Below are 13,077 nucleotides of genomic sequence, written 5' to 3'. Positions count from 1 at the left end.
GTGCCCCAAAAGGACCCCCCATTTTCCGTGGGCGGAAGCCACCACACCCCGCTGGTAGTGCTGACACAAACATATGCGAAACACACATACGAAAAAAAAGGGAATTTTGTAGGAACGGGAAGGATATAGACTCATCAATGGGTTCCAATTGAAAATTTTTGCACGGCACTGGGCCGTCTCCCCTTGGCTTTCATTTGTTTGGAAATGGGAATTGGAAATACGAGTGCAGCAAACAATAAGCAGTTACAATCGGTTCGAATACGAGTGGTACGTAGGCCGTTGCTTTATTTTACCTTTTTATTTCTGGTCTTTGGTAGCAGATGTTCGCCGCAACTTTGCACAGCTGCCGGGCAAATATCTATGCAAAATTTAGGCAATATTCGCTGAATTGGGGTAAGTAAATGATACTACCAATACCGTATTTGAGTTTCAATTATTTAAGGGCTTACAGGTGTACAGGTGTAGGATAGTATTTTAAACAAAAATGGATTGATTTAAGCTCCTGACTTCTGAAGCTGACTATTTCTCATTTCATATTCTGAAATTGAAATGGGTGTGTCACCGCTCAACTTTAACACCTACTTTTTCGAAATAATGAATAGGAGTTGCTGGCACGCGATGTCCTAACAAATACGCGACCATTTATCATTCGATGACACTTGCGGATGGAAAGCGATATCTACGACTGACTGAAGCCCCTACTTTTTCTGCTGTCAAAACAAAGACATCTTTTCTCTGTTCTTTTTTTTTTGCCATCGCAACCACAAACATGCGAATTAGCCGCTCCAACTACGGCATCTGCCATTGACAGGATCTGAAAAAAGGACGGTAGGAGGGAAGAAATGAGTTCCGCAGCAGGGGAGCAGCTCCACCAAGACCGTCAAAAGCAAGAACCAAACCCAATTGGCGGCTTAGGATCGGTGGCTGCAGTGGCGGAGGGACATCTTCAAACATGCAAGTTGGCGGCAATTGAAAACTCATTGACAGTTGACAATGGAAAAAATAATAGAAAAGCAAAACGACAGCAACTGGTTGGTTGGTTGGTTGGCTGGTAAGTGGGTGGTTAGTGGGTAGAGAAAACTCAATTGCAGTTACATTTCAATAAGGTTTACCCTCTAGTAAAGAATTTGGAGTCAATGATAGGTTATACTCTTCATAAACCTAAAAACTCCTAAATAAAGAGGTTTGCTCTCTTACCTTTGATTCATTCTATCTCGCAAGATAAGATTATTAACTGGCCCAAAAACCAGGGTATCTCAAATATTCATACCCCATTTTGAATCCCCATTTTGTACACTTTTTTTAGCAGAACTTTGTTTTGCAGTTTGTCGTTGACAGGCAGCGTTTTGTGTTCTTGCTGGTTTCTGCTCCATTCATTTGTATTGGCATGCTGAGACGTTTTCTATTTGAAATTGTCAGCGGCAATTGATATGCATTGCTGTAGTTGAGTGTCTCTTTGTTTTGTCTACCGATTGCGGTTGGCTCTGCTTCAGGAAATTGATTTCCACAATCATACAATCCTACCCATTCCCCTCCACCAAATCATCACATACCAAATACTATACATATATATTTTTTTCCTTTTTTTTTTGTACAAATGAAGCCAAGCAATTAAAGCAAAAAGCCAAAAAACACAAGGATAAATGCCATCGATGGGTGGAAAATAAATTACTGCGCAGTCGAACGCGCGCCTGCAAGTATGCAACGCCAGAAATGCATTTAATTTTTTTGGCTGCAAAGTAAGTAGGAATTTTTCATTGTGATTTGATATTTAATGCACGTACTCAATGAAGAAATTCCAACAGCAGCGCATTAGTAGACAAGCCAAAAGGACGAGGTGACGGGATGACGGGCTGGCGGGCTGATGGGGGACGGGGACTTAGTAACGCCTGCCAATTGCTTTTCAACGTATTTGATGCGAAGACGACTTTCGACATTTTGCAACTTGGCCACGTACAGTACAAAAAAAAAAATAAAGAGAGGTTAGAATATAAAAAATACAAGAAGACTGCGAAAAAATCGTTGCCAGCAAAAGTGCAAAACCAACAACTGCAGCCTCGACTGCGACTTTGGTTAAGCATACAAACTGTACACACAAGCACACCCATAAAGCCAAGTGGAGTGAAGTGAAGTATACGCCATGTTGACCCAACAACAAACATAAAATGTAATCGCAGCTAATAAGAAAACTAAGCAGATCCTTGCTGGTCACGATTTACGCTCGTTTCGCATTCGATTTGCGATGCGCCACCGCCAGAGCCACCGGATGGTCGATGGCCCGATGCACCACTGTCCACACGGCCAGAACAGTGGTTTAAAGATGTTTCAAATTATACATGTTTTATAAGCTTTTAGGCAAGATGATTAGCTTTTATTATAGTCTTTAAATCTTTTTCAAAGATTTATTTTACATTTTTCCCAAATTTCCATTTATTTTCTTAGCTTTTTCGAACCACTGTATTGGCCAGTGGACCTGAGCTGCCATGTCAATGGACATTTAATGGCGTTCCCCATTATGCGCCGCATCAAATGTGCCAAATACGCTTCGCTGGCAATAAATGCTGCATGGCGAGGTTTCCCTTTTGAATGGAATCTTTCTCCTGGCCAAGGCTTACACGGCTCCGTCTACAGTTCTCCTCTGTTGGCCTCATCTGGCCGTGGTCTTGGTCTTGGTCTTAGTCTCCGTCTCCGTCTTCGTTCCGGCCACGATTTGCAATTTTGTGTGCATCAGCCTCGCACTGCGACCATCGTAATTTTTCGTGAATTTCTTCACGTACTTGCATTCCATCTTCATCGTACCTTGTCCGGTACGTCCCGAGTTCCTCGTCCTTTGGCCTCTCTTTTTGGATCTGGCTATATCTCCTGTCTGTTGGCCAGTATTTGGCCCCGGCTGCAGCACTGGATTGTAATGGCATAACCTTTGAATAAAATTAGCATTATCGGAGCTCACTTTGGCGGCCATTTCGCCTTGCCTGTCGACAGGTGTGTCTGTGTATCTGAGTGTGTGTGCATCCTTTAGTCTTTGTATGTGTGTGAGCTAGGGGATCAATAAAAATGCTCAATGACTTTTTGAGCGCCATATGATGCCTGGAAAGGCCATTAAAATAAAAGCTAAAACGGCCAAGCCAATGTGGGGGTCATTGGGATTAAGGTGGCTTTAGATTAGGTTTCTTAAAACTAGAAATATTTCAACAAAATAAGAAAAACCAATGGCTGGTTTTAAATTATTCTACAAAATACCTTTCATTCCGAACTATCATCAACTGCACATTTATGGCAGCTACCGCACACCCATCTCCTGAAAGTATAAATGTTTTTGCAGGACACACACATCAATTACGAGCTTCACCCCAGCTCCGCCAACTCTCCTGCCCAAAAAACTAATTGGTGGAAAATTAAGTTTTTGCGCCAAAATGATGGCAAATTGAAATGCAATCGGGGCAAAGCGGATTATTGAAAAACTTTCATGATTGAATTCTGCTGGTCGGACCACCACACAGCCACCTCGCCAACCTCACCCACCTCCATCTCTTTTAGATTCAGTAGCTCCCTGGCAAAAAACCGAACCGAGAACTTAATTCCGAGCAGCCTACTCTGCATGTGTGTGTCTGTTTGAGCCACATATGCGATTGGCAGAGCTTATGTCTGTTGTTGTGTGCTTGCCAAAAAGAAAAACAGTGAAAACAAAGGGAAAAAAAAACTTATACGAACGGCAAAGAGAGAACAGGGCCAAAAACTGTGGCCCGCACGGCGTTACAACGATTTATATTTTGCTACTTTCGCTATAAAAAATAAATATGCAATAAAACAAAACGACAACGGGCCCCGACATATGCATTATTGTCTCGCTCGCTCCGGCTCTATGGAAATATTTGCTACGAAACGAAGACATAAACCTAAAAAAATATATGGCGCATTTGGCAAAAACGAAAGCAGGCACCAAGACCAAAAACCAAGACAGAGGCATTTTTAAATGCCAGTAGCAGGAGCACTCAAAAAAATTAGCCTAATTATATAAGATATATTTTATTTAAAAGAATTTATAATCTTAAAAAAGTCTTTAAAAAATAATTTACAATGTTAGCTTGTATAATGATTTTATAAGAACAATTAACCCTTTAGCTTATTGTTTTTCCCTCTGTAAACCTTAGTAAGCCAAAAGGGAACAACGGGGCGTATACGTATCGTATTGTTCTACCAAATTGCGCTCTCAGCTGGCGCACGACTTGACTGCATCTACTTTGGCATTTGGCATGCACCAGAAAGAATGACTATGGGGCAGAAGAAGGCTGAAAGCACTTTATGAAGCGCGCATATGTTGCACCCCTTTCACAAAACGGGGTTTGAGAAGCCTTCCGAGTAGTATAATAAAAATGAAGGACCTTTCGCCATATTCCCCAGGCAAATCACTGCAGTCTTGATCTGTGGCGAGGGTCATAAAGCAAATCGTTTGACATTCGTTGTGATTTGCCTTGATTGCTAACAATATCTGTGAGACATAGACGACAGGCGGTAATTTAGATGCATCGGGGGAGGAAAAACTGAAAATTTATACCTCCAATAAAAAACCACAAAGAACCCTTTAAGAATCACTTACCCTTTCCGAAAATATCCCTCATTATAGTCCTCACATGTGAGTTAACTGACCCGATTGACCCTTTTAAGTGACTCTACCTTCACGTTCAAAGCAGCGCCAAAAGGAAAGTTTCTTCTTATCATAATTTAGAAGACAATTAGCCAGCCATGCTCCGGCGAAACAAGGACTTCGTATCGATAGATGCGAAACTTGGTCCTGCTCCTTCGTCGAGAGCTACTTAAAGTTTACAGCCGCTGTTGGCCGGGCCGAAAACAATGCCAGACAATAATTGGCCAAATTTATTGTAATTAGCAGCATGGCACACGCAAGCACCGGGCATTCCATCCACTAACCCGGCACATGTGTCCCCGTTGCGGTGTAATTATTACGGGTATCATTACGGCAGGATGCTTGTCCTGACTCCGGACTTGAGAGCGTGTTGTCACATATGTGCGTGGCGCGTTGAGAACGCGTTTAATTGCACAAAGCCTCTTTGCTCTTAGAGAGTTTTTAAATAATTTAGTTGTGTCCTTTGGTACGGGAGTTGCCTGAGACTGAGCCTGTGCCTGTGCCGGGGCCACGCCCCTTGTCAAAGGCATCTGGCGGGACAAGTCCAACGGTTACGGGGCGGCTACGTAATGCAGTCGAGTCACGTCACACAGCATGTCGCTAATTTTTCTACCTTTTTTCTTTGCTTGTTGGCCAGAAAGTTTCTTTCACTGCAATGCGCTGCTTAAAATTATACTTTTTTTCTATTTAGCTCCTTTGAAAGGGTCCAGAAAGAGGGTATCCCTGCGAAATGATAAATTAAAGGTACAAAAGTGGAAAGGACTACGAAGAAAGTGGATTAACTTACTGGATTATTTTTGGGGGATTATATAAAAAAAAGGACTTTAAAACAAGGAGGTTAACTTTTATTATTTGTGGTTTTCTTAAACTTTAAAAATTCACTTTGTTCTTTTAAATTCTTAAAACTTTTATTTGTTTATCCCTAGGTACAGTCACCACTCTGCACGGTGAGCACGAGCATAACGGTACAATGGTACATAGAACGGTATACCGTCTAAGAAGTGCAGCATAGCGCAAGGCGCACGTTTCCTTTTTGTAAACTTTACTATTTCGTGTTAAAAGTAAATAAACTTAGCTCGCAACCTCCCATTTCTCTGTCACTGTCTTTTTCCCCCTCCCCGTCGCTGTTTGCCCTCTAAGTGATATGGGAGGAAGCAGTTTTTGGGAAGAAGGGCACCTTTTACATTGTTTGCCATTTGCGGTGGACGGCGACAAGCTCTGTCAGCCAGCCAGTCCAAATTGAAATTGGACATTAGACATTCACACACATACCGTTAGTCAAGCACTGAGAAAAACTAAATTAAACCAGGGGTTTTGTCAATAATATAAATAATATTTTTAATACTCCGAAAAGACCTTTTCTGGGAGAGATCAGTTATTACTCCTTTCAAATGGCTTCCATAACTTATATTAATTGGTCAATATTTTTTCTCAGTGCTTGCATACTATATATATATTTGGATGGCAGCTTCTGTCGTCGCCGCGACTGCTGACAACTTGAACAACAACAACCACTAGAAGTAACAACAACTGAGCACTAAGGCACACACTCATTGTGAATGACAACGCCCCTGGTACGTGATTTCATTTCCGTTGTTGCCTTTTGTGCATTCCTCGTAACTTGACTCACTCCCCCACTTGCCACGCCACATGCCCCTTTTACCAGACCAACCCCCCTCAGCCACTGACAGCTTTTTTGTTGATATTTTTTTAAGGGAGTCAGGCTGAGGCAAAAAAATTAATATAACACTGCATTAAAAAATCTAAACTATTGTCTAAAAAAAGTTTATCTTTAGTATATGCGTGTGGTTTTGAATAAATAAAACAGAGAGAGAAAGAAACATCAAGAAACATAACTTGTTTGAAGGCAAAACACTAAACTCCACCCACCAGCGAGGGTTGCAAGAAAACTATTAGCAATAGAAAAGATAATAGACCACAATAATCATTTATTTTTCTTCAAAAAATTATAGATTTAGAGAAACAAAAGATGATCCATATTTTTACATTAATTTAAATATGTAAACTATCCAAAACAAAACATAATAACGATTCCATAATGAAGAATCAACATATTTAATTCCATCATTATGGATTCAAATGCCTTAGTTTGGCCAAGACAAATGAAACCCATAACCGGTTCGATTTTTGTTTGAGTTGTGGGAGCAACTCGTTAAACCAACCAACCAATTCAAATCTATTCAAACAAAGGCTCATCGATGATTCTATTGAGTCAATTATGATTTTAGTTCCACCGAAAAAAAAGACACCCTTTATATTTTCTGGTAATTTTCTCTTCCGACAGCTAGAGGTTGGATTTATGGGTAGAACTTGATAAATCTTATTAACACGGATCACACCAAAAACTGCCACTGGCTTATCAAAACCGGCTAATATTCATATATGTAAATTTGACTAATAAATCATATAATTGACCTTTACACGGCTACTTAACAGGCCTGTCTTAATTACAGGAAGCGGCCTAGAAAAACCCCCGAAATATCGATATTAATTTATGGGTTACATATGCCCGAAAAAAAGTCTCCCAAAGTCAAGGTCATAAAGATGGGAAAACGGGGATTACTTCGATATTGAAAAACTAGTTTGAAGACTTGTCCATGCCATAAACATTTTGTTTAAAGACCCCAGGGGGGTATAACAATGGTTTAATTGGGATTCGCCTATAATAACATTCGGCTGATATGAGCACAGATAAAACCGGGCCAACTAAAGACAATAACGGAAGCCATTTGCCATGCAAATGTTGAACAAAAGCCAGGCTCGGTATAGCCGCATGTCCAACAAGATCGGCATTTCGGCATTTACATACATGAAAGATAAACAAATGCAGAAAAAGATGCGCGCATGGACGACGGCTGGTAGTCAAAACTAAGCTTAGAAAATTAACAACAAGTTTTTAATGTTTGACTTGGCGTGGTGTGGACCATGAATACGTGTGATTAACGTGTTTGCACTGGAATAACAACAACGCCACGACAAGTGTCCAAGTCGTTTTGGCAAATAAACGATGACCGCAAATGGATTTTTTGACCTGCGCGAAATTTAAACTCATATTTAGTTGCAATTTAGTTCCTGCGGCCATATACCGACAGAGAAACAAATTATAACATCTCTCGGATAAAGACCCGTGAATAATGGAGACGCCTCTTGAGATGATGAGGAAATATTATAGCCGCCACAAAGTAATAAATAAAAATTAAATGTTATTCATAGTATTTGAAGCACTAAGGTCTAAACAATTATCTAAGGTGCGTATCATATAATTACGGAGTTTGATCCGCTATTCAATCTTTTTCCAAGAATTCATCGAGAAGCTTAGACGAAAATTGGGAAGACCTTGAGGCCGGCTGAGCATATCTATTTTGTCTAGGCTCAGACGTCAGCCAGACCCATTTTTATGGCCATAATCGAAGGCAACTGGTTTGGGTCAATTAATTGACGACGTCTAAGGGTTCGTTAGTCGGTTAGTCGAAAAATGATGAGCGAAGAAAATGTGTTTGTTTCAAAACTTACAGTTCCATTGGATTAGCATAAATTCGAATATGTATTTCTGGAGATTGTGGGCGCCGATTTTGACAAAAGAATCCATTATGAAGTCTGCAAGAACGGACCAAAAATAAAACGCCAAAGCTGTTGAATAACTTCAGATTATTTTTTAATCTAGAACAATAGCTTCTAACCTTTGCGAAAATAATCGTAAAACCCAATCAACAACCAGTTTCCAAAAGTCTGCATTCGTTTCTAACGATTATTGCAAATTTCCGGCTACACCTGACGCATGTGCCAAAAATAAAATAAATGTATTTTATTTAAAATCTATTAAGCCAAAGTGTCAAATAAAATCTACTCAGCTGCCAGCCAAACGCCCATAAAGTCTGCCGTTAGCATCTGTCTGCATCTGATCCACAACACCTCGGATTAATGTCATCTAGAAGTCATTCGGGGTGTCAGCCACTAACCCAGACATATTGCCTATCCATATATCTAACCATCATATGGCCGAACGCAATTCCTTGACCAGCCCCGTGAGGCAATAAACCAATTAAACACGAACCTAACGAATGCTACTTCATTCTGACGACCCCCAAAAACAAAACCAGAAAACCGAAAAATAAACAACAAATATATCTCATCTCGTGTTGAATATTCAGATGAGCCGTTTTGACGATCTTCAGTTTTCAGTCGGCTTGGAAGTCAAGTTTTTACGGCTTGCAGAATTTTTTTCGTGGGCTCGGTCTTTGTATAAATAGTATTGCGGGCGAGGCTTTTCAATCAGAAGCGACTCAACCGCAGATCGTAGCTGTCATCATGGTGAGCTCTACGACACGGCCCCCCAGGATCAAGGATTACTCATTGAAACGTTTTGATTTTACAGAAATTCCTGGTTATTGCCTTTGCCGTTCTGGCCTGCGCCTATGGCGATGTCTCCCACCTGGGTTACAACTACTCGCCCCCGGCTCCGGTTTACCAGCCAGCTCCTATCAGCATCCCAGCCCCGGCTCCGGTTTACCAGCCAGCTCCCATCAGCATCCCAGCCCCGGCTCCGGTTTACCAGCCAGCTCCCATCAGCATCCCTGCTCCTGCCCCAGCTCCAGTTGTGATCCCAGCTCCTGCCCCAGCTCCAGTTGTGATCTCTGCTCCAGCTCCCGCTCCAGTGAGGACCTACGTGCCCCCAGCACCCATCAGCATCCCAGCTCCAGCTCCAGTTGTGATCCCCGCTCCTGCCCCAGCTCCAGTTGTGATCCCCGCTCCTGCCCCAGCTCCAGTTGTGATCCCAGCTCCTGCTCCAGCTCCAGTTGTGATCCCTGCTCCTGCCCCAGCTCCAGTTGTGATCCCAGCTCCGGCTCCCGTCAGGTCTTACATTCCCCCCGCACCAGCACCAGCTCCCGTCTACAACCCAGCTCCTGCTCCCATCCCAGTGAGCATCCCAGCTCCAGCTCCAGTTGTGATCCCCGCTCCTGCTCCAGCTCCAGTTGTGATCCCCGCTCCTGCTCCAGCTCCAGTTGTGATCCCTGCCCCAGCTCCCGTGAGGACCTACGTGCCCCCTGCACCCATCAGCATCCCTGCTCCCGCTCCCGTCTACCAGCCAGCTCCCATCAGCATCCCCGCTCCGGCTCCAGTCTACCAGCCCGCTCCTGCTCCCGTCTACCAGCCCAGCAGCCAGCAGGTCCTGGAGGAGATCGAGCCCGTGTCCGCTGATGGTTACCGCTACAAGACCGTGCGTCGTCGCGTCTACCGTCACCGCTTCTAAACTTACCAAAGCCCTTCGAAACTGTTTCCTAACGAATTCCCAACTGGGAATTGAAAAATAAAAAAATTCCCGTCTTCGACTTGTTAAACAAAAAGAAAGTCTTCAAATTGTTTTCCAATCATGGCAAATCACATGAGATGCCGGTCAGAAAGGGGTGGGAGAATGCAGGAAAAGTCAGAAAACTCTTAAGTTTGCTTCGGCTATTTGAGTGGGAAATTTATGAAACCTGAAGAAATGGCTGGACTCTAGAAATCAGCTTGCCATCGGACAGATAGGGTTGGATGAGGGGATGGAAGGATGCTGCGGAGGCACAGGGAGGGATAATAAGGAGTTGCAGGCAAGTTGCGGAACACTCCCTAAGGATTCGATTCGATAGCGTGTTTTATGCAAGTAAACAGTCCTCGCCACTCCACATTTATCACGAAATTTATGGCCTGGAATGAGCTTTGATGATGTGGAAATTTTTTCTCGTTAGATTCAAAAGTTTTCATTTGCACTGTGGGAAATTAATTAGTTAAATGAATGAGTCAACTATTTATATATTAAATACTACTATTAAATCTTTTAAATTAACTACAAGTCGGCATGACATTAAAGCTTTGATATTTTGTAACTTTCCTTATTTTTTCCGGTGCCCTCAACACAAATCGATGGCGTAGGAATGCCGGAACTGAAAGCTGGAGACTGGTGCTGAGTGGATTGGCCTCATCAGAGACCACTGACCACTTGTGGCTGCTAACAAGTGCCAGGATGAGGCGGCAGTGGGTGGGGCAGGTACAAGGACATCGTCAGACATAAGACTCTGCAGAAAATTAAGAAGAAAATGCAGCGACAAATGTCTACGGACGAAGCTCCTTTTCATTCCATCCATACTGAAATTTGATTAGGGAAATGTCTGGCTGTGGCGTAGAAATTGAAGCTTCAGGACCTTTTTTCTTTATTTTTTTTTTGTTTTTTTTTGGTAGTTGTCTGAATGCCAGGACAACCACAGAGACACATACATATTACACTTGCCATTGCGCATACTAATTAAAAAGAACCAAAAACCAATAGCAGGGCACTAAAATTAATTGCGTAATTAAAACAAAATTATTTTTTCCAACCAACTATCCACTAGCATAACCACAATGGATTGTCCTGGCTTATTTCGTTAATTGCATTTTGGTCAAATATTGGCAGCTCAATTAAATGAATTAAAACACACATTTTTGCTTTGTATGGAATCCCGACAAACAGGCATCAAGAATCCTTTGTGTTTGGTTGATACAGGGATTGGGGCCAACTAAAATTATTAGACAGCCAATTACAATTTAGAGACGATTCCGGTATACCGCACTCCAATCAGCTGTGATTAGTTCGTGTGGTAGGAAATAAAATTTTTTTTCCTAACTATAGCTAACTATAGAAAGAGGGTGGTACTTTAAAAATATGCAACCTCTAGCTCACAAACCTTCGCTGCCCAAAAATATGTACCTTTCTATTCATTTAATCCCTGCCAGCGATTAGTTAAAATGCAAATAGCGACTGCAATATGGGATTTATTGCCCAATTTTTAGCCTCATTGAACTTTACTTTCCCGGGCAGAAGAGCTGGAGATTAATTTAAAAAAAGGAATATCCGCCAGGGTTCGGCAGACACCCAACAATTGACAGTTGGTTGCATTTTCAACCGCACTTAATTAGCAGTTAATGATGCCTGATTAACACGCATTATGGCTCCAATCGTCGGAGCCCAGGGCATACGGTGGCGAATCCCACCTGTCTCACCTGTCCCTCGGAAAATGTGTAATCAATGCTTTAGGCGCCGTGGATTACAAAATAATCACGAGACAGCCCGCCTAAAAGTATGCAGAAGTAAAACGAAAATGAATTGAATATTGTGGCCAAAAAATAGCCATGGACTTATGGTATACGAAGTCTTGATTACCTGTATTTATTTTCAAAATATAAAGTTTAAAAATTAAACCCAAAATATGTAATCTAATCACAAAATGCTAGCTTTAATATACAGCTTTAAATATCCTGCCCGCCAGGATGAGCCCTGAATACATCCAAAAATATGGTATACCCACTGAGCTTGGCTCACTCAATAAATCGGACGTAAAAATTGATGGGGCTCTCAAACTCGCCGGCAGCCCGGAATCCCAGACGCAGGCCGGCTGGCTTACGGCTTACGGCTTTAAAAACGACAGTGCGAAATCGAACGTGCAGAGTGCACGTGGATATGGGACATGGATCGTTGGGAAATTGACAGTATCAACGTAATTATATCAGCAGTTGAAGGGGATACTGCCCCCCAAACCCACCTCCAAAACGGAAAACAAAACAGTACGGTAGAAAAAAAAGGAAAGTACCAGGCCTGGGAGTGAAAAATCGGCAAGGGGAGCCTGCCACTGAAATATGCAAACGTTGACTGCCTTCATTTATTTTTACTGTTACTGCATATTGGGGCGACACCGAGAACGGAGTCCCGGAGAGGCGGGGAGCGGCGCCAGGGTCCTGCAAGAGGCGCGAAAATAATCGTTATCCTGGACAGGTGGGTCCTCAATTCCTCTCGCGTTCGATGCCAGCAGTTGCACTTCATTTGCAGCATTAATTTGTCGCCCGTTGATTTATCTGCCCAAAGTATATACATACATATATATAAACGCACATTCAGGTACACATTTATAAGGATATATACATCGTGGGGCATGAATTTATGAGCTGGGGGGTCCAGTGGACGTCGATTGTGGAAAATCGTTCCTGAAAATCGATTGGAAAGAGTTGACCAAGTCAAATTTCCTGCAAATAGTGACGTGACGTAGTTGCATTTTGAATATTTATTTAATCCGTATTTTGGCACAGACATTGCAAAATAGTTATGCAAATTCAGTGTCTCGATGAATTCGAAATGGAACCTGGCTAACTCGATTCACTTTTGCGCGTGTCTACATAGTTTTAGATAGAAATATATATAAAAAACAAATATATAATTCATTAGCCGGTCACCAGATGGTCTCCTTTAGATGGTTATCGTTCATTTTTGCAGAGGTCACTGAACCATTGTTGGATTAATCTTAATCGAGAGTCGCATTTTAAATTCAAATGATTCCAGATTTTAAAGGGAAATGACTATTGTTAGCTAATCAAAACAATAACATAAAATAAACAACCCAGTT

The 13,077-nt window shown here is 42.1% G+C and overlaps 1 protein-coding gene across 1 annotated transcript; it reads left to right on the top strand.

The window, feature by feature from the left end:
- The first annotated feature begins 8,860 nt into the window (after positions 1–8,860).
- On the top strand, positions 8,861–10,011 carry LOC122320949 (skin secretory protein xP2). Its single transcript, XM_043210741.2, has 2 exons — positions 8,861–8,977; positions 9,042–10,011. The coding sequence occupies exons 1-2, from the start codon at positions 8,975–8,977 to the stop codon at positions 9,915–9,917; spliced, it is 879 nt and encodes a 292-aa protein (XP_043066676.1). The 5' UTR covers positions 8,861–8,974; the 3' UTR covers positions 9,918–10,011.
- Positions 10,012–13,077: the final 3,066 nt, after the last annotated feature.

This window comes from Drosophila bipectinata, chromosome 2R (genome assembly GCF_030179905.1).
Source record: "Drosophila bipectinata strain 14024-0381.07 chromosome 2R, DbipHiC1v2, whole genome shotgun sequence".
NCBI lineage: Eukaryota > Metazoa > Arthropoda > Insecta > Diptera > Drosophilidae > Drosophila > Drosophila bipectinata.
This window is presented reverse-complemented; position numbering and strand designations above follow the sequence as displayed.